This window comes from Petaurus breviceps, unplaced genomic scaffold (assembly GCF_028583685.1).
Source record: "Petaurus breviceps papuanus isolate PSGF00001 unplaced genomic scaffold, PetGlider_PUasm1.0 37, whole genome shotgun sequence".
Lineage (NCBI taxonomy): Eukaryota > Metazoa > Chordata > Mammalia > Diprotodontia > Petauridae > Petaurus > Petaurus breviceps.
In genome coordinates this window covers 73825536-73851295 of record NW_027186296.1, presented here as the reverse complement: position 1 = coordinate 73851295, position 25760 = coordinate 73825536, and the positions used below count along the sequence as shown (strand labels likewise).

The window sequence follows — 25760 nt, the reverse complement described above, 5'->3', positions numbered from 1 at the left end:
GGTTTGCCTCAGCTTCTTTATCTATAAAATGAGCTAGAGAAGGAAATTGCAAACCACTCCAATATCCTGGCCAACAAAATTCCAAATGGGGTCACGAAGAGTTGGACACAACTGAAGAAACTGAACAACAATAAATAAATTATATCCAAAGTAGAATTCAAAGCCTGTCTCTAGAATATGGTCCCAAATTACATTTATCATCTTAGGTATCACTCACTACTTTAAAATGTCTTCTCTTGACTGAAGCCAGGCTGATACTGTTTGCCAAATATTCCTTAAGCATTTCAGTAGTCTCTCTGTTTCTGTAATTTCTTTCATCTAGAATGTCCTCTCCCTCCTTCCTGCCTACTCAAATCCTATCAATTCATTTAAAGTCCAACTCACACCCCACCTCCTCCTTGACCCATTCATTCCCTAAACCTGTTAGACTAGATGATAGTGATCTTTTCCTTCTTCGAATGCCTCACTTGTCTCTACCACTTATTTGGCTCTTAATTATATGTGGCTTCCATCTCACCTCTTATAATATTATTTGACTTTTCATATCTTATAACCTCTTTTCACCAACTAGGCTAAAGACAGAAGCTGTTTTTATAACCCTGTGGCATTTGACTAACTCATACATAGGCACTCCAGTGGACGTATGGACAGGGACAAGGACTGAGAAAGAATCTATGGTTCCATGGGAGTAGGATGCTTCCCCAGGTGAGGAAGGTCAACACCTTCTCAGCATCTCATATCTCAGAAAGTCACCTAGAGCATTTAGAGGCTAAGTGACTTGCACAGGTGCACTTACACAGCTGCAATTGAACAAATATTTATTAAGTGCCTACTATATTCAAGACAATGTGTTGGGCTGCTGGGGATAAAAAGACCAAAATATGAAATATTCCTGCCCTCAGGGAGCTTTTCTTTTACTAGGATGGATACAATGTGCACAGAAGCAAATGAAGATGCATGAGTTATAGTCTAGGGGAATCCATATGACTGAATTCAATCTAACAATTATAATTTCAGGAGAGAAATTCCACTAAGAACTGGGTTGTGGGAAGTGGAATCAAAATGGCCTTTCTGTAAAAGGCCTTCCTGTACCTAACCTCAGCTTTAGGGGGAAATAGGAATTCTAAGAAGCAGTGGTGAAGAGGGAGTGGGAGTTCATATCAAGTAGGATTGGTGGTACTGGGGTGTGGAACAACCAATATAAAGACATGGAGAAAGGAAAACAACTAAATTGTAATGTTTTACATTTATTTTGTATCTCTACACAGTTACTCAGTAAATATCCACTCAATGAATACTTGGTGAATGAAAGAAATTGCTAAGTTCAAAATTACATAATTGATACTGTTACCTACAAATAATACCAGGAAATAGATGCAAGATAATATGAAGATTGAAAAATACACTTATCTAGTCTAAACCTGATTCAAATGGAGGTAATAAAAGTTATCAGAAAACAAAATAGCTGAAGAAAGGAAAAATCAGTATGCCTTTGAGATGTAGTTAAGTGATAGAAATTGCGTCACTCTAATCAGAAGAGGTATAGCAACAAGTACCAAGAGGTACTTGGTGTTTCAGATAAGTAACTGCAGATTGTTGAAGCTCTGTGATTTAGCAGTGCTTTTTACTATCCTATTACTAGTTATTAGAAACTTTTTTTTAATAATATAATGCTAGAAAGTACTGTTTTGAGTCCCTAAAATTTGATCCAGAGCTCTCACTATTGGGACTACAAAGAAGTCAAAGATAGAAAGGCCTACTCTTTGTGATTATAAAAAACTAGAAGCAAAGTGGGTGCTAAAAATTGTGGGATGATTAAACAAACTGCAGTATAAGAACATCATATATTATTATGACCTGAGAATATGAAAAAAATCAGAAAAATGTGTGAAGATCTGAGGCAGAGGAGAACCAGGAGGACAATATATGAAAGGACATAAAATATAAAGAACACTAAAAGGAAGAACAAATCTTGAATAACTGTAATGACCAATCTTGGCCCTAAGAGGAAATCAGGAAATTAACATCTCTTTTTTTGGTAGAGAAGTAGGAGATCACAGATGGGAAATGTTACATTCACTGTCAGATTGGTCTGTTTTGGCTGGTTTTGCTTAACTGTTTTTTGTTGGGGTTATTTTGTTGCTTTTGTCCTTTTGCTTTACAACGGAAGCTAGTTGTGCATATGCGATTGAGACCTATCTGATTATGAAGCCTGCTTTCTATCCACTACAACTTAAAAACAAGTATTTCAATATGCCACTTTCTCAGATAAAAAGGTCCTGAATGCCAACAAGTTTAAGTCCAAATTCCTCATTCTTGTATTCACCTCCTTCTATCAAATGTTCCCTACCTCTCTTTTTTAACCTCATTTCCCACTCTAGGGCTTAGCAGCAGTGCTCGACACATAGCAAGATCTTAGTAAAGGTTCATTGGCTAAATGACTACTCTAAAACAATCCCTCCACTCCACTGAAATTGGTCCATTTTATTTATGGTTTTGCTCAACAGATACTTATAGGTGTATTGTGTACCTGCTATAATGCAATGCTCTTATGTTAGGTGCTGAAGCAGATAAAAGACAAATAAAAATATTCAAAACAAAACTATCTTCCAGGGGCTTATCATTTATAAGTGATAAAACATGCTCCTGGGAAATTCTATATACATTTCTGCTACCATGTCTTTGGTGCTAATTGCTTTTTCTAGAATGTCAAACTTTTTCATATTTGCAGACTTAGATAGAGTCCCAGTTCTCTCCTGAAAAATTTCCCGACCATTGCAGTCTAAAGCAAGCAACCTTTTCCTCTATGAACTTCTGCATCATTTATAATTTGCATCTTTTGTTTGGATCTATTCAAGTTCCCTGAATTTTCTTTTTCCAAGTATAATTACCACCTTATCTCAACTAGATAGTAATCTCCATAAGGGAAGGGAGATGCCTTCAATTTCTTTTATCACCCTCAGTATATATTGTAGTGTACTAATACATCTGTATCACTCTGGGGAGACATATGATTCAGTGTTAGATCTATAGTGATAGCATCTGGATTCAAATCTTGACTCTGCTACTTGCTACTTGTTTGAACTTAGATAAGTAATTTACCTTTTCTTAGTCTCAGTTTTCTCATTTATAAAATAAGAGGAACCTTTAAGGGCCCATCTAGCTCTATTTCTATGAACTTATAAGCTATTTCAATTGTCTTAGGCATGCCACCTAATTGATCTAATTCTTCTGTTCTATCACTCACCCCACAATGCCTAGGACAGCAAACCTTGTCATCTAGCATTTTACTACTCCAAAGTCTGTATTCTTGCCCAATAATAACATGTTTATCATAACTAAGAAATGAGTTCGTTGTCATCTAATTTACCAAAGATAAAGCTCTGTTTAGTATAGTTTCAGTGTTAAGTGTATTTTATTGTATTTTAATTTCCCCAAACTGGCAAGCCATATTAGAGTAGCTTTGATAATTCTCTGAAATAGAGTCAATAAACCAGAATACCCATTCCCAATAATAGAATTTAGTATATAAATTGCCTTGTGGTTTTTCAATGAAACATAAGTTGATTTTTCTTCATCATTTAAAATCTAAAACAGGATTCATATTGCTCTCTTCCTCTGTCATTCCATCTAAATAATGAAAAATTTACATCTTAAATATGACCCTGGCTTATGCTGTGGAAGAACTAAAACTGCCCATTTCATGCTTTGTAAATATTGTCCAAATTGACCTTTGCCCAAATTGGGCAAATTTGCCAAAACTGACCTCTCCCCAATGCTCCACTCCAGATCTTCACGACTCTTTCATTATAATCCTATGGAAATCCTACTGTATAATTAACAAACTTCCTTTCATCTTAAACCTCTTTCTCACTCCTTCCATCTTCTGGCACTCATTGAGATCTGGTTCCATTCTGATAACACTGAATGCCTGGTCACCCTTTCCAGAACTGCTAACATTTTCACTCAAATCCCCAATTTATGGTGGGGATGGGGGTAGGAAAGGGGAGGAAGGTGAATGGAATGCTTCACTCCAACTCAGCTGCACACTAGAACTTTGGATTTTCTTTATCTAATCATAAGCTTTTATCTTTCCATCTCTCCTTAGGCCTTACTCCTCCTAAACCTACTTTCTGTCCTCACTATGACCTCCATCACTCCATCCTTTAGTATTATGCAAGGCTTTAACTACCCTGCTCTAGCTATACTCTCCTCCTTTCCTAATCTTGACCTTTTAGGAAATCAGTTAAACTCTATGTATTAACCACTCTTGAATCATTTCTTCCCTTGTCCTTTCATCAGTCATACCTAGTCAAATCTCATCTCTGAATTAGTCCTAGCACCTCCCTCCTTTCCTTCTATTCATGGAAATCATAAAACCAGCTGAGTCCATTGCAAATTTATGCTACCTAATCTTAACTGGGTTCTCACTAGAGCAAGACAATCCTATTTACTCCTTTTATTATCTCTCTCTATTCCCACTTAAAATAGCTTTTCCAAATCTTTTCTTCCCTTCCTCAAACCTTTCATGCCACGCCTTCTTCTCATATTTCACAATAATAACAAAAACATGAAACCACTCACTGAGGCTTCCTCTACTTTCTCTCCATTCATCTCACATCCTTGTAACAAATCACATTCCCCCATTTTCTCCTTCATTCAAATCTCTGATAATGAGGTGACCCTTCTGTTTGCAAAGGGCAAACCCTCTATATGTACCCTTGATCCCATCCCTTCTGTCTTCTTCAACAGATTGCCCCACTATTACTCCTACTCTCTAATCCTTGATCTCAGTCAATAGACTTTTATTAAGTGCCTACTATGTGCCAGGCATCATGCTAAGAACTGGTGATACAAATATGAAAAAGACAGTCCCTGCCCTCAAGGAGTTTATAATCTAATGAGAGAAGACAACACACAAAAAGAAGTTGAAAACCAAGGTGGGGAGGACTGGAAAAGAAGCACAGGGAAATGGTAGAGTTCAAAGATGATTCAGTTTTTCAGGATGAAAACTATCCCATTAGAGAGTTTTTCTAGTCCAAGGAGTGCAAACTGGTGAGAAATGAAGAGATGTTTGGTCTAGAAGCCCTCTTTAAATAGAGGCTTTGGGAGGAGTTCTTTGCTCCGCCTTCCAGACTTCCAATCAGAGGGGCAGAGGGTACTGAAGGAAAGCTGATGCAATCTCACAGGATGATGAGTTTCCTGAAAAATTTTTGTGGGTGCATGTGGAGTCTAGTCCAAGGAGTGCAAGCTGGTAGGAAATGAATCTCTCCTTATCTACCAGTTCCTTCAGTTCCTTCCTTGTTACCTATAAGCATGTCCATATCTCCCTGATCCTTAAAACTCCCAAACTACATCTTACCATGACCAACAGTCATGTCCTATATTTCTCCTTCCTTTTTTTAGCTAAACTCCTTGAAAAAGTAGGCTACAATTGATACCTACATTTTTTTTTCTCCCCTCACTCAATTCTAAACTCTCTGCCATCTGGCTTCTGACCTCATCATTCAATTGAAATGATATACTCCAAAATTACCAACGATCTCTTAATTGTCCTCCTCTGTATTACCATCCTTCTAGACCTCTGAATAGCATTTGACATTGTTGACTACCTTCTCTTGGACACACTCCTTCTCTGTGTTTTTAATGACTGCTCTCTTTTGGTTCTCATCTTAACTTCACTCCTCAGTTCCTTTTGCTAAATCTTCATTTGTATCACTCTCACTAACTATGGGTGCTCCCCAAGGCTCTGTCCTGGGTCCTCTTTCTTTTCTATCTATTCTCTCACTTGGTGATGTTATAAGTTTCCATAGGTTCAATTATCCTCATTATGTATCAGGTTTACAAAATAAGGGACATCTGAAACTCCTTTATCTCATTCATTACATGTAGTCAATCCATTGCCAAATCTTGGATGTTTTCCCCCTGCAACATTTCTGATTTTTGTCTTCTTCTCATAGCTCACACAATCACCATCTTATATCAGGACTTCATCACCTCTTGTCTAGACTGACAATTGCCTTCTAATTGCTTCTCTGCCTCAAGCTTCTACCTACTCCATGCAGCTGCCAGAGTGATTTTCCTAAAGCATATTTTTGACCTGGTAATGCCCCAGCAGCTCCAGTAGCTCTCTATTATTTTCCAGATCAAATATAAAATCCTTCATTTGGTACTTAAAGTTAGTCAGAACCTCAATCATTCCTACCTTTCTAGTCTTCTTATATTCTACCCCCTTCCACACACTCTACAAGCTAGTTGTAAATTGCATGAAGGGGGCCACTACCTCCCTCCATTATGATAAGGGTATTTCCTACTATTACATCCTCTCCTACATCTGCATGCAAAATATAATTTTAGGCTGATCTTCAGAGGGCAGATAGCAGATGCACCAATGTGGACAGAAATTCACTCTTCCCATAGCTGTCTCAATGCAAAGGTTTAGAACCAAATTCTAATAGTAGCAAAGGTATGCCTCAGGTAAAAACAAAACATCTAAGGAAAACCTAGGATTTGGTCTGATATAACCAGAACTCTGGAGTTCTTCTCAAGTCTGCCTTGGTCCAAACACAGGAGTTTCCCATGGTTCTTATTAATGATTATTTCAACTGGTCTATATGGATTTCTAGCACATTAGATAAATCTATTTTTTTAAAAGGTAATGTGTTAAATAAACAACCCTGATCATAAGCAGACTCAATTGCATAACAGCTCAGTTATATGGGTTAACAACTTTAGTTACACAATGAAAGTGCTGAAGGCAAGAATAGACTTGTATAGACCATATAAACTTCTAGTCAGAACTCTTTCCAATATAAACAAACTCTACCAATTTGTCTCTTACATATTTTTAATCATATAGTACTTGGTATCAACCAAATCTTCAATCTAGTAACCAGACCAGCAACTAAAGTGTCAGCATCTTTGAAAGATACCATATAAAAGTATAAAATTACTTATCTGATGTTTAAACAGAATAAGCCTGGAAGGAAAAAAATTATCATCCTCCAAAACCACAGAAAGGGTGGTGGGGAGGAAATGCTTAAGAAGTTCTTAAAACATGACAGCTTTTTTTAAGTGAGATATTCTAGAGATAATTCTGGAAAAAAAATACACTAATTCAGCAATACTCAAGAATAATCAGCTTCGGTGATGCAGTAATAAAAAAGTAATTATAAATCCCTAATCACAATAAACTTAAGACCAGAAGTCAGTGAAGCAGTATAGGACATAGAATAAGGAAACCAGATCTCAAAACAGGATGTGTTTGAATCCCAACTCTGCTACACACTACCTATGTGACCTCAGGCTAGTCATTTCATCTCTTTTTGCCTCAGTTTCCTCATCTGTAAAATGAGATTGAACTATGATCCCTAAAATCACTCTCATTTCTAAAATTCCAAGATTTTATACTCTAGGATAAAAAAAATAATTCCACTTCACAGGATAAGAGATAGCACTGGAAAGGACTTTAGAGAACTGTTTCAATCTTCTCATTTTACAGATGAGGAAACTAAGGTACAGTGAGATGACATTACTTGCTCAGCAAAGTTAGTTAATGGTAGACAAGAGTAAGATCTTCTGACTCCCAGTGTAGTGTTCTTTCTACAACAAGTCACTGCTCCAAAAAGTTCTAAAGACTGACCTCAAGGAAGATAGAAAATTTAAAAAATTCCTATGGAATGAAAATCTAGTGGGTTAATAATCTAGTCTGTACCATATAGATAAGAAAGGCATTAACACACGTGTTCTTTTTTTCCATTCCTGCTTCATGGTCATTGGTAATTATGATGAATAAAAATAGTCTTTCAAACACATTTCTGAAAATTATTTTTTATGTCTTTGTTCAAGCTTTTGAGACCAAGATCACCATATATTGTTTGATTATGGGAACTCTTGATTTCTAGCTTCTGTGGAGTTTCTTGTTATTTAGGTGTGCCAAGATTTTTCACTATCTGAAAATGTATAAAATAACTGAAGTAGGAAACCATGTCTTCCCCAGATTCTCTATAACTGTTGGTTCCATGCTTCCTGACCCCTTAATGTGACTTTCCCTAAAGGCCAGTCCTTGGCCACCTATATTCTCTCTTTTTATACTTTCCCTCTTGTAAACTTAAAAAAAATTCCCTGGTTGTTAACTACCCTGACAAAAAGCATTTAGTTTTACAGCTCTCTAATGCACTTAATATAACAGACACCATTATACAATGTCTTATTTAAACTTTGTATATATTTTTCTAGCTCCTAGCATAGTGTTCTGTACATAGTAAATATGTGGTTACATACATCACCTGGTCTTTTTACAGTTAAACATTTTTCATGATCCTGTCACTGACTGCATTAAAAATAACAAATGGATAGAGTCATATTTCACAGCTGTACTGGTAGCATCCATTGCCTTTGCCACACCAATCATTTTTCTGAAGAGCACTTTAATTTTAGCAAATGAAGCAACCACCAGAGATCCCCTTACAATACATAAACATATATACGTATGCACATGTGTGTATGCATTATATTATTAGATATAATAGACCATATATTGTTATGTAATACAGTATAATAAATATGTATTTTAATAACTATATACAACAGATTACATACAGTGTATCACGTAATATATAACATTATATACAGTATATATTACATAATACATATGACATCTGTTTCAGTTGGCGCTATCACAGACTATAGATACTGTTATGCTTTTACTGTATCTTTAAGAGTCAAATGGAATGTTGTGGGAAAAAATCAGTTTATGCTTAAAGTCAGTTGAAAAAAATGTCTTGCTATGAGTTGTTTCTTCCAATGGAGTCATGGACTGTGTGTATGTACTTTGTTCTTTGAGGATTTATGAGGAATGTGTGGAGAGGACAGAGAAGACGATGACAAACTTTTTCATTGTCAGAACTGTCTTAATTGGTCTGTTCTAAAGGAAATTCTCTTAAGAGTTTTGTATGGAGCTGGTAAGTATATTATATTGTGGAAAGATTTTCCAGTTATGATTGTTGGAGGACAAAGAAAAAAGGACTAAACTAGATTATTTTTTTGAGAGAGTAAATTTAACCCTTACCTTAAGGAGAAATATGAAGAAGATTCTTAAATCAGTATCTAAAGTAAACAGAATGGCAAAATTATATTTCTGTAAGTAGAGTCATCTATGGTCATACAGAGGGTTTGAGATAAACCTAACTGTGAATATTCTCATAGCCAAAATAGTATAAAGACTCATCTGTGTTTTTATTATTGGATTTATTGCTAATAAATTCTATATGAGTACTATTGGAAAAGGAGATTTCTCAAGGTCATTCAATAAATAATAATGAATTGGTGTGGGGATTTGAGTCAACTGGTCAATGAGAAAAATAAAACTATTAATAAAAACTATCTAATTAATTCCCTAGGTTGCTTCAGAGCTCAAAATGAAAAAAAAATTAAATATAGCAATAAATCAAGTGGCAAGCTGAAGGGTTACTGATAAGTGGGTACTTGACCCCATCTAACTTGTGTGTGTGTGTGTTTGTGTGTGAAATGGGTTAGATGATAGAAAGTTTTATTGATTTACTAGAAAAACAACAACTTAGTAGGACCTGTAATTAAGAAAGTTTTATTGATTTACTAGAAAAACAACTACTTAGTAGGACCTGTAATTACTGTCAGTAATAACATTGCTGTAATACTTCAGTGACCAGAATGATCCATGGTATGACTGCATATAAATCTTTTTAATGCCAACATACTTCCAACTATTTAATAAAATATTTTTTTTTTATTTTTGCTTTTTGGAGGGCAATTGGGGTTAAGTGACTTGCCCAAAGTCACACAGCTAAGTAAGTGCGTCAAGTGTCTGAGGTTGGATTTGAACTCAGGTCCTCCTGACTCCAGGGCTGGTGCTCTATTCACTACACCACCTAGCCACTCAACAAAAGATTTTTTTTTCAAGAAAATTCAGCTTTTCATAATATGTCAATTGGAAAACTAGACTGACAAGCAAAAATGCATTTATGAAAGTTTATACAAACTTTCAAATTTACACCAACATTAATGTTATGTTCTTTCATTATTCTACATAACTGTTGTACTCAATAGGAGCAAGAAATTATGAAATACAAGAGTTACCATATAAATTGATTGAGAAGGAAATATTGAAGTAAGTGGTACATTCTAGATGCCTGGAAGCCTTTAACCTCACTGGTACTTGATCATGTTTAACCCCACATAGTTAAGTTTGGGACTGTTAACCTCACAGAACTTCCCCTTCTATCTGGCAACCTTCTGGACTTAGAGACAATATACTAAGCAAAATCCTGTGGACCCTGAGGTCTATATTCCAATGAAAACAGTGTGGTGTTCCAGTAAATATGGCAATTGCAGGTGCTAAATATTTGGAGCTTATTACCCCAAAAGGATGTATATTTGTTGTATATAGAAGGTATCAAGAAAGGTTTGAATAAATTCATGGAAGAGAGATCCATAAAAAGTAATTAAGGAGAATTAAATAGTGGGTTCCTCGATCCAATTAAATATGGATTGTTATGTTCTCGTGACATTAACATCAGGCTAAATTTGGGTGGTTTCAAACATCTGTGTGTGTGTGTGCATGTGTGTTATGCTGGAAAAATGTTGTGATGAAAATATGCCAAGACCAAATGTGAGAATTAATCTCATCAAAGACCTCAATTACTTCTTTTCTTATGGACATGAAACATAAATCTATTTGTTGGTGTTTGGTTCCTGTGTACGTGTCCATAAAACAAGACTGAAACAAACCAATAAGTATCTCATTCCAAAGTTCAAAGTACTTTATAAAAATGATTTGCTTAATTTCACATTACCTAAGAGAGAATCAACTATCACATTTTTTTCCCCAAAATCCCAAGTCTCATTGGGCAAGTCAGTGTGACAGCTGGAAATGAGAACTCATCACTTATTAACCCAGTACTCACTCTACTTCCTGTGTCTCACCAAATTAATTGAAAAGAAATTATTACACTCTTTCTTCTGTATATAAAAGGGATCAGCAATTTCTCCAAAATTGTAAGATATTTTAACTAAGACATTTTATTTCAATGGTAAAGACACAAGAAATATAGCTGGTACCAGGAGATCTGATCATTTCACTAATTCTGAGTTAGAAATGTCACCCCTTGTAATTTATTTTTCCTTCAAATCTTTTTTGGAATATTTGGTAAAATAATTTTTAAAATTTGCCACTACTGCTGAACTTAGCAGTGTTAACCTGTTACAAATAAGGAAATGAAAAATATTAATATAGTGTCAAAGTCAGAATTTTCTAGTTCCCCAAACATACTCACAACGTTTGGATTATCTTTGACTTGGAAATTGAATATTCCAACCTTTATTCTATTTTCATAGATTTCTAGGACAGATACAAAGGATCTGATCTGGAGCTTGTGCTTTGAGGTGGGAAGGAGAAGGTACAAAGGATGACCTAAGGGGTCTTTGCAGGTTGTTTATTTTTAAAATGTTGTTTTAAAATCTCACTACTGACAAAACTTTATTAAAAGGCACCAAATAAACCTGTGGGAAATGTTGTACTGTACTGGTTATTCACCTCAATAAAAATTCTGTTACATTATAGAAAATTTGGCAATGAACGTTAAGCCAGGATATGCCAATTTGTCCTGATGTGTGTAATATTAACTCAAATTTACATTGCACTTTAGGATTTGTAAAGCATATTCTTTTTCCTTTTCTTTTTTTTGCAAAGCATATTCTTCATAACAATTCTGTGAGGAAAATATTGCAGGCATTATTATCCCCATTTCAGAGATGAAAAAATTGAGACTATGACTTTTTCAAGATCATACAAATAACAAGTTTCAGAGTTGAGAATGGAACCTCAGTTTCTCCTGACTCCAGGTCAGAAGAATTTTTCCATCATATCAATCTACATATCTATTATCTGGACCAGGGGTCTCCAAAGTGGGGACTGGGGCATTATGCCAAGAGGACTGAGACTTGACCCAAAGGGTGGGTGATCAACCAATCAAAATACCATGTTTCCCCGATAATAAGACAGTCTTATTAATTTTTTTGGACAGAAAAACACCAGAGGGCTTATTTTCAGGGGAGGGCTTATTTTAATGAACATTGACAGCAATTTTAATAAACAGGTAAATGTGAACAAAAAAATGTACCTTTATTCAATAATGAATTCAATAAAGAACAGGATGACGCGCTCACTGCTGCAGCTCTGATTGGATGCAGCTCGGAGCGCGGCGTGCGTTTCACTGGGGGGGGGGACGGTGCATACAGAGGGTACCGTAATGTAGCATGTAGCGCAGGGGATCACCTTCACTACAGTAGCAATCTCAATAGGGCTTATTTTCAGGGGAGGGCTTATTTTAGAGGAATCTTACACAGTAAGGGGAGGGCTTATTTTTGGGATAGGTCTTATTATCGGGGAAACACGGTATGGGAATATGCATTTCATCCAATCCTCCCCCCATAGTCAATCATGGATTTGTCTCTAACACAACTACACCATCTTCTTTAACACTCTTGTATTCATCTTTCTCCCCTGGCTGGCCTTTTATAGCTGTACCAGGCACAGGTCCCTCAGGGTGGGAAGGATATAATCTAATTGGACCCAGTTTTTCAGCCAAATTTCCACTACAATCCTTGTTCCAAGAATCACTACACCCTGCCCCACCCCCTGTCAATCATTACCAATGTGCTCTGTATTACAGAGAAGTGAACAATGAGTCAATACCCCTTACCTCCCCCCCCACACCCCTTTTATTTCTCAATGGGAAGGAGTGAATAGCACAGGATAAACAGGCATAACTGAGTTGTAATTACATAATCTTTCCCTTAAACCCATTCCTCTTCCAAATTTCTCTATTTCTGTGGATGGTGCCACCATTCTTCCAGTCCCCCAGGTTTCAAGGCTCCTCCTTAATCTAGATTCCTCAATCAAAAAAATTCCCTCCCACTATCCACTCTAATCCCTGCTTCATAGAAGTTTTTGACTCATACTTTACTGAGAAAAGAGGGCCCATTTGGCTTGAGTATTGTATATGTCAAAACTTTTTGTGCCCTCGACCTCATCCTCTTCCATGTTCTTTGGCAGCTCGTACTCTCAATTATCCTTTCTCTTAATTTTTAATTTTGCCTTCTCTACTGATTCTTTCCTGCTGCCTACAAATATTCCCAGGTGTCCCATTCTTAAAATATCTCCTTTCAATCCTATTATCCTCTGAAGAAATCATCCTATATCTCACCCAGCCCTAGACATCATTATTCCATGAAACTGCTCTCTCTAAGGTAACCAATGCTGTCTTAGTTGCTAATGTTGATGGTCCTTCCGAACCTCTCTGCAGCATCTGACATAGGGTATTCTCTTCTATCTGGTATTCCTGACACCTGTCTGGCTAATCCTTCTCAGTCTTTTTTTTTTTTATGAAGTCATTATCTATATACTATACCCCAACTCTGGATGGATTCTAAACTTCTATTTTGGTTTCTCTTCACTTCTCTCTCTATCCTTTATTCTCAATTCTAATCTGCTTCCACTGATTCAACTATCATCTCTGTGCAAATGACTCCCAGAGCAATATAACTAGCCTCTCTCCAGAAGTCCAAGCCCTCATTACCAACTACTTATTGGACATTTCCAATTGAATATCCAATCAACATCTCAAACTCAATCAGATTAAGATAATAATACTCATTATCTTCTTCCCTGCCGAAACCACTCCTTTTCTTCTCTATCTGTTTTGCAAGTATTACCATTCTTCAAATCACACCAGTTCACAACCACTGAATCTTCCTCAACTCTTCTTCCCTCACTCTTTATATCCAACAGATTACCAAGTGTTGCCAGTTCTATCTCCACAACATTTCTCAAACCCATCCCTTTCTCTCCACTTGCATGGCAACTACTTTAGCCTAGGCTCTTATCACCTCTGATTATTAACTGCTATCCTTGACTCCTAACTCTCTTTTTTCTAATAGATCTTCAACACAGTTGCCAAACTGATATTCCTAAAGCATAGGTCTACTGTGTCACTCTCCTACTCAGGAAGCTTGATTAGCTCCCTATTGCTTCTATGATAAAATATAAATCCTTCTGTTTAGTATTCACTTCTTCATAGTCTGATACCAGTGGACTTTTCCAGACTCATAGCACATCATTTTCTTTCATGCATCCTCCATTCCAGTCAAATCTACCTACTTATAATGTCCTCTGCAAATAACATTCCATTTCCCACCTCTAGCCTTTGCACAAGCTGTGCCCTGTCACTAGAATATATTCTCTCCTCTTTCCCTCTCAGAATCTCTACTCATGTACTATGTTCTTCATGAGGCCTTTCCCTATCCTTCCCAGTTGTTAAAAAGACACCACTTTGAAATTACTTTGTCTGAACTTTGTATATAGTCTGTATTTACTTTTCTGTATGCATGTTCTTTTATCCCCCCAAATATAAGCTCTTTTAGGACAAGTACTATTACACTTTTGTCTTTGTGTATGAAGCACTTAGCAAAATGTCTGCCACACAGTAGATAACTTAATAAAAGCTTATTGGTTGAATGGGTGGGGAACCAGCTTCATTCCCTGGTAAAGTTTCTACCTGCTAAAGTTTCAAGAACTATTTGTAAATAATGATCTCCTAGTTGGAGATAGTTGGCCTAAACAATAGTCAAGAGCTATGGGGCTGGAAGGCACCTTAAAAGTCATCTAGTTCCATTCCCTCATGAAGAAACTTGAGGTTCAAAGCAATTTAAATTATTTTGTTCAGTTCATACACTTAGCAGTTACAAGCAATGGATTTATAATCCAGATATCCTGACGCCCAGTAAAATATTTGTACAAATAAAAGATAACTTTCTTTATTAATAATCAGAAGTATTGGCCTCATCACTTATTTAGCTTTTCCTTTGTGGTAGTCTCTTAATTTTCTAATATTTTCTAATAGGATTGACATTTTCTATGGAGTCATATTAACCTTAAAATAACATGTAAAGAGAACAAATAACTATATCCCTTTTGGTGTAAATTTATACTACATGAAGCAATACAGTTTACAGATGTCACACACTTAAGAGAGTTGTAGTCCTTGGGACATGATATTGAACACAAGCATGGAATACAGCTTCACAGAACTGAAACACAAGTTGGTGAGTTCCAGTGGCCAATACGACAAAACTGGGAAACAAATGACCTACCAGTCCCTGACTTAATATACTATAATTTCTTGGGAAATGAAATCCATCCCCCCAGGATGCTCATACAGTAGAGTTTGAGAGAGCTTAGAATCTGCTACTACCTGAAAAAAAAAACAATAACTATAGTAATTTCAGTGACAGGACAATAAAACAGAATTCTAAAAGCAAGGGCATTGTTCTCTGTTGACACATAAAGAATTTAATTCCTAAGTAATCCTCTGTACTTCAATTATGGTCAACCCAGCTACAAAAATTCAAATGAACATGCTTCATGCCCTCAAAAAAGAAGTCTGCTGTTATAACAGCTTAGAACTGATGGTATCACTTTAAGAGACTTGCCCAAGGACACCTAGATAATAAATTGCAGAGCCAGGATTCAAATCCAGGTCATTTGAAATACAAATTCATTGCTCTTTCCATTCTACCATGTCTACAAAAGGAAAACGTTCTTCTCATTAGAGATTGTGTAATCATGTACATATTTTAATAACTGAATTATTATGGTGTACTTTGCAAAATCACAGAATCTCAAGAGTTAGGACCTCAGAGGCCATCTACTACAAGCTGTACCTGTAAAACAATCCTCTCTGTAACATCCAACAAGTGGCCACCCAGACTTCACAACAAGATCTTTAACAAGGGGCACCCCATTGCTTCCCAAGGAACCTTGGGAACAACTCAGTGTTAGGAGTGTTTTCCATGGGTTGAGCCTAAAATGACTCTATGCAATTTCAATCCTTTTTTTCCTAGTGCTGTCCTCTGGGGCAGAACAGAACAATGTGATTCCTCCTTCCACATAATAGCCTTATAAATACTTTGAAGCCATTCTCAAGTCTAATTTTCCCTAGGTAAAACATTTTCAATTCCTTCAGCAAATTCTTGACATAGTTTCTAGGTCTTAGAGGCAGATATAAAGTAAGGTAAATAATAATACAGTATCCAGAAAATAGTACTGTATATGGGCAAATGCTCAAAGGGATAGTGAAAAGACTAGTATTCTCGTATCCAAGAAACCTAGAAGGAAAGGAGATGCTGAAATAGTAAATTAAAGTTCTAGAGCCCAGAAGATGGGGAAGGAAGAAGCTTGGCAGTACTAGAATAAGGGGGAAAAGCACTTAGAATTGCCAAATTTGGGAGCAAAAAAGTATCACAAAAATCTTCTATTTTAACAGACTTGAGAGAAAACTTGTGAGAAGCCCAGAAAAATGTAAAGTAACTTCATTAAGGTCTCAGGGGAAAGCTATTAAGATAGAAATCCATTACCATCAAGTAATAAATTGCAGCACCATAAAACTTCCTTTAAAACAAATTATGTACCAATGTATTTCACATAATTTTAAAATTTTGAAAATGTAAATGCAGAACATTAAAAAATTTTTAAAGAAGCATATTAGTTTAAAACCAAATATTTCTGTAGGCATAGCAGAGTGACATCAATGCAAATGACATCACAAAAATTAAAACTAAATATATCTTAATAAATAAGAATTACTAAGTTACTCATGTGCAAATTATTTTTGAATCAGTTTTCTCTGGATTATCTCTAGATTATCATGTAAGAGCAAAACCAACACCAAATTAGAACAATTTGAACAAGCTATCAATTATTTAAGCAAGCTATTAATGGCAGGGAAAGGAAAATGGATAAAGGAAAAGACAATGACACTATCAACATTTCCCATAAAGTTTATATCTATATAAATAATGCAGGTGCAACATGGGGAAGCCAACAAAGCCTGGCAACCATCACAGCTAGTAAACACTTTATTTCCTAGTCAAGCAGAGGGATATGGCAGCCAAAGCCAACACAGATTTAGGATATGAACTAATTTGAAAAATCTTGAGTGGAGAAAGATGATGAATAATATTAGCTCAAAAAACTGCAAGAAGTAAAGGAAAAATTAAGTTTATAATTGAAGCATATTATCCAGAGAGCATTTAAGGATGAAACTGGAAGAATGATAAACATATAGAAAGCAGAAAATATGTGTCTAGATTTTAATAACAAACTATTTTCTCCATCAATGACAGTGGAAACACTATAGATGCACTCTAACATCATAATCCTTAATGTGCTATATAAGAAAGTAGAAACGTCACTAAAGAAAACAAAGAAGTGATGAGCAGCTAGATCAGAGAGAGGACATCTGTGCTCGAGGCAGCACTATTATTCTCAAGATATCTGTGAGACATGTATAACCTATATCAGACTCCCTTTTCAGGGAGGCAGAAAAGGGAGGGAGAAAAGAATAGAATGTGAAACACAAAATTTAAAAAAAAGAAGATAAAAAGTTATTTTATATGTAATTGGGGGAAAAATAAAGTATTTTTAAGAAAGATATCTGTGAGTGGGGAAGATATTAAACTATTGAAAAAAAACTAGAGACATAATTAATACCAAAAAGGAGATAAAAGGTAACAACTACAATTCCATATCCTACATTCTCATTCTTACAAAATCGAGAATAATTTACATCTGTATCAAAGGCATCCTTGATGAAAATATGAGAAGAGAATTGGTAGATTTTGTAAATGATATTCTAAAGCAGACTAAATCTTTAGTCATAAAATGGGCTGAAAATTGCAGAGAATACAAGATCTCACTCTGCTTATTGTTTGCTGACTATATAAAAAGTATTTTATTCACAGGAAAAAAATGTTTCCTTAAAGCCTTCTCTCCAACAAGGTATTTCTCAAGAATAAATTAAGATCACAAAAGATTACTAGATAGAATCAACAACAAAGAGAACCTTGATGATCTTCTGATTATCACTATTAAATGAAGTATGAAAGAGATGTATGGTTGCCAAAGGTGTTTGAAACATGTCCAGGGCCAAATTCAAATGGAAGAGAATCCTTATGGATAAAGAGATCCTCCAGATGTTGCACTTTTCAGGTGACATTGGACAAATTGCATCAAGCCCCTGAACACTGCACAGTCTCCTAAATAACATCCAAAAAATGACTCAGAATTTGGCCTGTCTACATGAGAAAGCTCAAATGCCTGAGGAATGCCTATTGTCTAGACTATGACACAAACTAGGATGGAGAGCTAATAAAGCATGTTCATTGGGTATGCTCATGTGTTTGTGTATGTATATATGCATATATGTATGTATGCGTACATGTGAAGGTGGCACAGTGATAAGATAGAGCACTGGGCTTGGAGTCAGGAAGACCTGAGTTCAAATCTAGCCTCTGACACTAGCTTTGTGACCCTGAGCAAGTCACTTCACATCTGTTTATCTCAGTTTCCTCATCTGTAAAATGGGTACCTGCCAGAGTTTTTATGAGGATCAAATGAGATGTTTGTAAAGTACTTAAAATAGTACTTGGCACATAGTAGGCACTATATGATTGTTGGCTATCATTTTATTATTTTTAACTTATGTATATATATATATATATGCCCATATCTATTCTATATTTATGTTAATATCTATAGATATGACACTGCAAATGGACATTGTGTTGAGCTTTGAAGAGGAGAAATGAAGCAGCCTGGTTTGCCTTAAGGAAACAACATAAGTGCTTTCAATAACCCCAGATGTTTCCCTGAAAAAAAAATCCTTTATTTCTATTTATTTATTTATTTTGCCTTTTTGGAGGGGGGAGGAGGAGGGCAATTGGGTTTAAGCGACTTGCCCAAGGTCATACGGCTAGTTTTTGTGTTAAGTGTCTGGAGCCAAATTTGAACTCAGGTCCTCCTGACTACAGGGCCGGTACTCTATTCACTATGCCACCTAGCCCCTCCTAAAAATCATTTATTTTTAAAAACACAAATGTTCTTCAAATAAATGCTACATGGGTGCAAAACATGAACTACCACAATCTCTAAAGAATTAAAATGACATGTCACCCAAAAGTCAAACAAGAGATATATGGCAGACAGAAATAGGTTGCAATACAATACCAATGAGGAGCTGAATATGCAAAGAGTATCAAAGTTATCATGTTATATCAAAGTTATATGACCAAAAAAGGTGATACAGGGAGAGATATAATAGATGGACAGTGTGCTTCCTTAGCACCCATGTAATGTCAAGAGAACAAGAGGAAGGCCCTGAAAATGTAAGCTAGAACTATCATGGAGACTTTACAAGAAGACATAGAGCACAGTCACAGAAGACGAGACAAGAACGGGTTTCAATCTATGTTGATGTGGTTAGTACTCACATTGATGAGAACACATATGCATTGAAATGTCAGTAAGAAATTAAGTCATCTGTTGTATATCTAAAATCCAAAGTAATACAAAACCAAAAAATACAATACACTTCAGTTGGCGTAGGACTTCACAAAATATTGATTTTAAATACTGTTGTGACAAAGAGGGGAGGAAATATCCTGTTATAGGTAATTTATAGATTGAGGATTTAATTTTTATGTAACTGATACGTTTTCTTAACATCAGCATACCCACAGTAAAATTATCACATTTACCTGGAAGATGTGTATGTGTATGTGTGTGTGTATGTGTGTGTACATTGTATATACACACACATAAACATATATTTAGAGATACAACCTTTTTAAATAAGGGAAGAAAAGATTTTGGAACCCCAATTTAATCAGTTTTATAGGTCATAAAACCTGATTTAAAATACTTTGCTTGCCTCACCAAAATTGATTTTTATGGGGTGGCTTGGTGGCACAGTGAATAGAGTACCGGCCCTGGAGTCAGGAGGACCTGAGTTCAAATTTATTTATTTATTTGTTTGTTTGTTTATTATGAGTTCTCAGACCCTTAACACTTACTAGCCATATGACCTTGGGCAGGCCATTTAACCCCAATTGCCCAGCTTTCCCCCCTCTAAAAAGCAGGGGAAACCCCCCCCCCAATTTTTATATTTGGAATTGAAATGAATATAATTTTTTGATATCTCAAATTGTGAATGTCACTATTATATGTTTTCCAGTTCATCTGAATTATTTTACTTTTCCCCACTGAATTATTTGCAATCCAGTTTAATAAAAATTCACTATAAATTGCTTCTTCTGTTCTAATAAACAATAAAATTAAGCTAGCTGATGGTAACCATTACTAGATTCTTCCCTAAATCCTAAATTACTTTAAGGTATTATCACTATTGCATTATCTCTATGACTCCTTCCAGGCCCAAGAAAACTATAAAACTTTGAACATTTTGTCCATTCTTTTTTGTTTTTTTTCTGATGCTATATTTCTTTTGTTTTTCTATTTACTTATTTTAGTTTATAACATTTAGTTCTACAACCTTTTGAGTTCCAAATTTTCTCCCCTTCCCTCCCTATTTTGTCCATTCTTTCAATAAATTCACATTCTGATGCCTCTGGCACCTTGAGTTCCCAAAGGTTATGCCAGAAGGACTAAAACTTTGACAGGTACTAACAAATTGGAAAGGCTTTGAACATAGGCCCAGATACATGGACTGTGTGTCTGGCCTATGAACACCAGCCTAGCTAAATCCTGAATAACTCATCCCCATGATGAGCTGATTTTCATTCAGCCAAAGCAACTTATAAGAAGATCTAAGTAAGACCCACAATCTGCATTAGTAATGGAAGTATTGATCCTTGAAGATTTGAAGGAAATATTCTATTCACTGAATGGTTTTCCAGAGAGAAATAAGAATCAGTGACACTAGTTACCCTTCTGAACACATAATAACATTCACGAGTTTGAGGTATTTAAAATACTGCAGTGCATGGTAACTGTCTCTGTATACTTACTGAGATGTTAGTACTTTTTACTGTCACCTTCTTCCCAGTTTGGTGAGTGGCTGCAAGATAATAGTTTTCTGAGCACCAGACCCTAAGCTGAACATTTGTTAGACCATTTTAAAAAACGGTTCTTAGTATATACAAAAGATGACGTGCCTAAGGTGGATTTTGTATTGGTTTCAAGGTTCTCTTGTCTCTCTTCTAGTTTGTTCTAATTCTGCTGGGCTGACTAGCTGTTTGGCTAATGGTTAAGAATTCTGTCTTATCTGACTTCTGATTTCTACATAATCCTGGCTTTTGACTTTACTGGGAGAAGGTCATAGCCAAAGGGTCTTTGATTCTCCACTATTACAACTCCTTCCCAATTCTCCTTCTCCCCCATCCTGCATTTTCTGTTCAGCATGACCGTGTGCGTGCACACGCGCGCAACTGAACCTATTATCTCTCCCCTGTGCTCCTATCCCTGATTTCCAGTTCCATGTATCTAATTAGAGAATGTCAGAATTGCAAAGAACCTCTGTGATTCTGTAATAAATCCTATCTACAACATGCTTGACCAGTGGTTATCTGGTCACTGCTTAAAGTTCTCTAGTCATTAGGGAACTCATAATTCTGTTTTGGGGTCAGTCAAATGATCAGGAAGTACTTTCTTAAAGGTAGCCTAAACTTGCACCCATTGATGCTACTTCTACCTTTTGATGTAAAAAAGAAAAAGTTTAATCCCTCTTGACAGTACAACCCTTCAAATATTTGAAGAGTGCTATCATATTCTCACTAACTTCAACTGATCCTTCAACTGATAGTAAGTCATATTTATGTAGGCTTAAAGGCTTGCAAAGCAAACCTTTCCTCACAAAATTCTTATGCAAAATTTTCCTCACAAAAATCTTGTGAGGTAAGTATTATACATATTATTATCATTGTTTTACAGATTAGGAAACTGAGACTCAGAAAGTCTCAATCCTGCCTAGTCACATAGCTACTAAATATCTTAAATGAGATTTTAAAAACCAGGGTTCCTGATTCCAATACCAGCATTCTAGATATTCACTATGACCCAACCTGCAAATCACTTTGAAAAGCTTCATGTAGTTTGGAAGCTAATGCATGAAATCAAAGTATTTTAAATTACTTCCTTCAGTTTTGATAGCCACAACAGTTTTATATATTCAAATTGGTCATTCTTTTTGCCAGATTTGACTAATTTTACAAATTGACTTTTTATGAGCTAAAATATAGTATCATAAATTCATAAAATCCTAGAATTCCCATGATAATTTGTGAAAAAATATGTCAAATGCAATTTCCTATTTTAAAAATCATAATATCCAAGGTAACTCCCTATTCTACCTACAAGTGGTATTTTAAACAGTCTACTTTCTCTTCTGCAATACTGGAGAAGATTATGAGGGTTCACAGTTCTTTTTCAAGTTGTAGATTTTAATCTCTCTACTTATCTTGCTTTTTTCATCTCTTGCTCTCCTACAATTCACAACATTCAAAATAAGATGGGAAATGTCCCTTTTTTTTAGTCCTATCTCAGGTATTCTTTTGTTGACTCTCAAATCTTCATCACTCAGTGTGACCCAGCTGGAATGACACAAAGATGATGCAAATAGTTTTGCTTTCACTTTTGTGCTTATGTATAACATTTATTTGTGAACACTTAAAAGCTTCAGGAAGCTAATGCTAATGAGAGATTCCCTGTATAACCACAAAATTGCTGGAATTAATCACTTTTAGCTTTGAATTTCTTATACTCTACATTCCACTTTAACAATACTCTTAGAATCCAATTATTATTATTTAGTAAGCCTTTAGCACAAAGTACAGAACTTATGGGGGGGGTGGGTTTTGGGGGTTTTTTTTTGGTTTTTGGAATGGGGAAGGCAGGGCAATTGGGGTTAAGTGATGTGCCCAAGGTCACACTGATAGTAAATGTTAAGTGTCTGAGGCCTCCTTTGAACTCATTCTCCGGACTCCAGGGCTGGTACTCCATTCACTGCACAACCTAGCCGCCCCCAAAGTCAGAACTTTTAAAGAAACAATTACTACTCACAAGGTGCTTACACTGGAAACATGGATGGATACAGATTGTTCCTTCCTACTTCTTCCCGCCACCCGTCCCACCTCTTTGACTTGCTTGTTTAGTTTCCTAGTTTTCTATTTCCAAAGACTATAACTATGCTTTTCTTTTGGCTATCACTTTCCTGAAATTTATGATACAATCACCAAGACCAAATACTATATTAGGGATTATTTTCCTTGTGTCCATTTGTTCATTTCACTCAGGACATTAGCATCCTATAGTGGGTGATATGTGTAGGTTTTCTAGTATTTATGGCTTTTTATACCCATTTCCTTCATTTTTTCTTTTTAGTAATTAGGGGGCTGTCTTCCTCTCCTTGCCCCCCACCATATGGAGGTGGGTTGATGGAGTTTAAAAAGCAATCTTATTACAGAATAATTTCTATAGTCATACCTCAGAAAAATGATAACTACCCCCAGGAAAGTGGCATATAAATTTTATGTGCATGTCCCTTTTTGACACTTAAGTTTTTCAGTCCCTTTTCTCTACTTGAATGTAGGCTGCCCTCCTCTTACGCTTAACAAGAACGCATCTTACTCTCTTACTTTTTACAGGATTACCCATTTCGTTTCCATCATAATAAACTTTTCTTTTTTAATCAGAATGGTTATCTGAATATTAGAAATAACAGTTCTAATGTGAACATAATTTTAAGCAGAGTTTAGAGCCTCAACAAGGAAAGGACAAATGATTTTTGACACTATGCTGCCCAGAATGAGTTAAGATAGACATGAACATTATATTCTCCATTTTCACTTTGTTGATTTCTTCTATTCAGTATATATTTCTAAAAAAAAAAGAAACCCAATACCCAACAACAACCATCCTTTGTCCACTGATTATCTCTACTTCACTAACTTTCTGTTAGGCCCTCCTTGATGTCATATCCTCTTTTGACATATGTATTTTCTTTCCTTGTTTTGCATTTTTCATTTAACTCTGAATTAGAATGTTTTATGGATCATATTTTCTAATTACAACTAACTTTCCCCATGCCCACTTTTTTTTTTTTATTAAGTTGACTAATATTATCTAAGACTCCTTAACTCTCATTTTCATTGTATTCCTGGTACAGGAATCAAGTTGCAAACGATAAGACAGGACCAACTTTCAACTCATTAAAGCCCACATGACACAGTCAGCATCAATCATTGTCACCTAATAGAACCAATCAAGTGGGAAAGCAATGAATATGTAATTCACTCAGATGCTTTCTAGAGAGAGAGCACTGGGCCAAAAACACATATACACAAATGGTTATTGGAGAATACCGGTGACAAAAGTGAAGCATGGAAAGCCAACTTACCATATAGAGTGGCTGTAATAAACAAGGTGAAAAATTGCTTATTGTGCTTTTTACTCAGTGACAGTTTGAAAGCTTCCTGTTACTCAAGGCCAATTTAAAAGGAAAGATAAGAATACTGCACTATGAACCCCCAAATACAAATGAGTAGTCCAACTGACATATAGTACCACAACCTGTGCCCAGTGAAAATTCAACAAGTCTAAATTTTGAAGGGTGCATGGAAAGACAGATGGACGACTGCCAAGAAGCCCATATCTTCCTTTGGATTAACACCAGGGATATATTATTCCAAATATTTACCTAACTTGTTTAGAAATCTATTTGCAGTGATCCTACCTGCTCTGATGGCTGCCTAGAACCTGAGATATTTATTAACAACCCTGGAAAGAGTTGATGCTTCAAAAACAGGCTTATTTTACAGGCCTTGTTTTCTTCCAAGTGTATTTCCCCAATCACCGGATACTTTCTGGAATAAGAGGCACCATTCGGGCCTGTGGCTGCTGCCGGTGTGTGGCACGATTTTGTGGGGAAGGGCAGTTGTTTTCTTCGGAAGCTGCTGGTGCACTTACAGACGGAAGAAAGGATGGCTGCCCTGCCTGCGGGGGGGTGAGAGGTGGGGAGGAGGAAATCGAGAGGGGAAGACGGGGACAAGAAGGGTGCACCCCACCAGCATCAACCCCCCAACACTTCCAAGCCCCCAAACCGATGCCCTCCACCTCCATCGCCTTGTAGAGAAAACGAGCCCCCCCCTTCCCCCCCGCCCTGGCCCCTCTATCGCGGCTGCTAGAGGCTCGAAATCCTCAGACCGAGGACAGGGATTCATTCGTCTGGTTCCGGGTGCGGAGGGGCAGGGTGGGCGCGGGGGACCGCGGGAACCGCAAAGGAGGGCAGGTGGGTGGGTGAGTGGGTAGGTGAGGGGGGTCCTGGCGGCCATAAAGAATGGGGAAAATGGTGGGCGAACAGGCATCTTCCGCAGGGCCCCCGCCGGGCCCGCTCACCCGCTCCCTACTCACCCGGGCCGGCCAGTGCGGGTAGCCCTTCATCTTGGCGAACACCAGGTCCCCCGCCTTGTACTCGCGGGGCCGCGGACGCGCCATCCGGAGCCGCCTCTGCTTCCCTGAAATGTCGCCGCCGAAGATCCCGGGGGGCCGCCCCCCTGCGGGCTGCGCCCCGCGCGTCCCCCCGGCCTCGGAGCCGGGACAGCAAGGGAAGAGCCCGGCGAGGCGGAGCCGGGGCCGGGGCCGGGAAGGGAAGCGGCTTCGGGGTGGCGGCGGCGGCGCTCGGCCGGGCGATGCCTCCTCTGTCCCCCGGCGGTGGCGGCGGCGGCGGGAGCCTCGGCGATGGAGGGGGCGGGGAGCGGGGCGGGAGGACGAGGCGGGGGGAGGGGGACGGGGACCAGGCCCCGTCAAATCACAGCCCCCGACAGCGGGGGAGGGGACACAGCGGCCACCGCGCGGTCACCCCGCGGCGTCC

At 37.2% G+C, this 25760-nt stretch overlaps 1 protein-coding gene across 1 annotated transcript in view; it reads right to left on the bottom strand.

Annotated features, from left to right (window-relative positions):
• HDGFL3 (HDGF like 3) overlaps window positions 1-25518 on the bottom strand; it is an 86549-nt gene extending 61031 nt beyond the window's left edge. The window contains exon 1 of the mRNA XM_069098713.1: window positions 25301-25518. Within this exon, the coding sequence (XP_068954814.1) occupies window positions 25301-25384 (84 nt within the window). The 5' untranslated portion in view covers window positions 25385-25518. The remainder of the gene's footprint in view (window positions 1-25300) is intronic.
• Window positions 25519-25760: the final 242 nt, after the last annotated feature.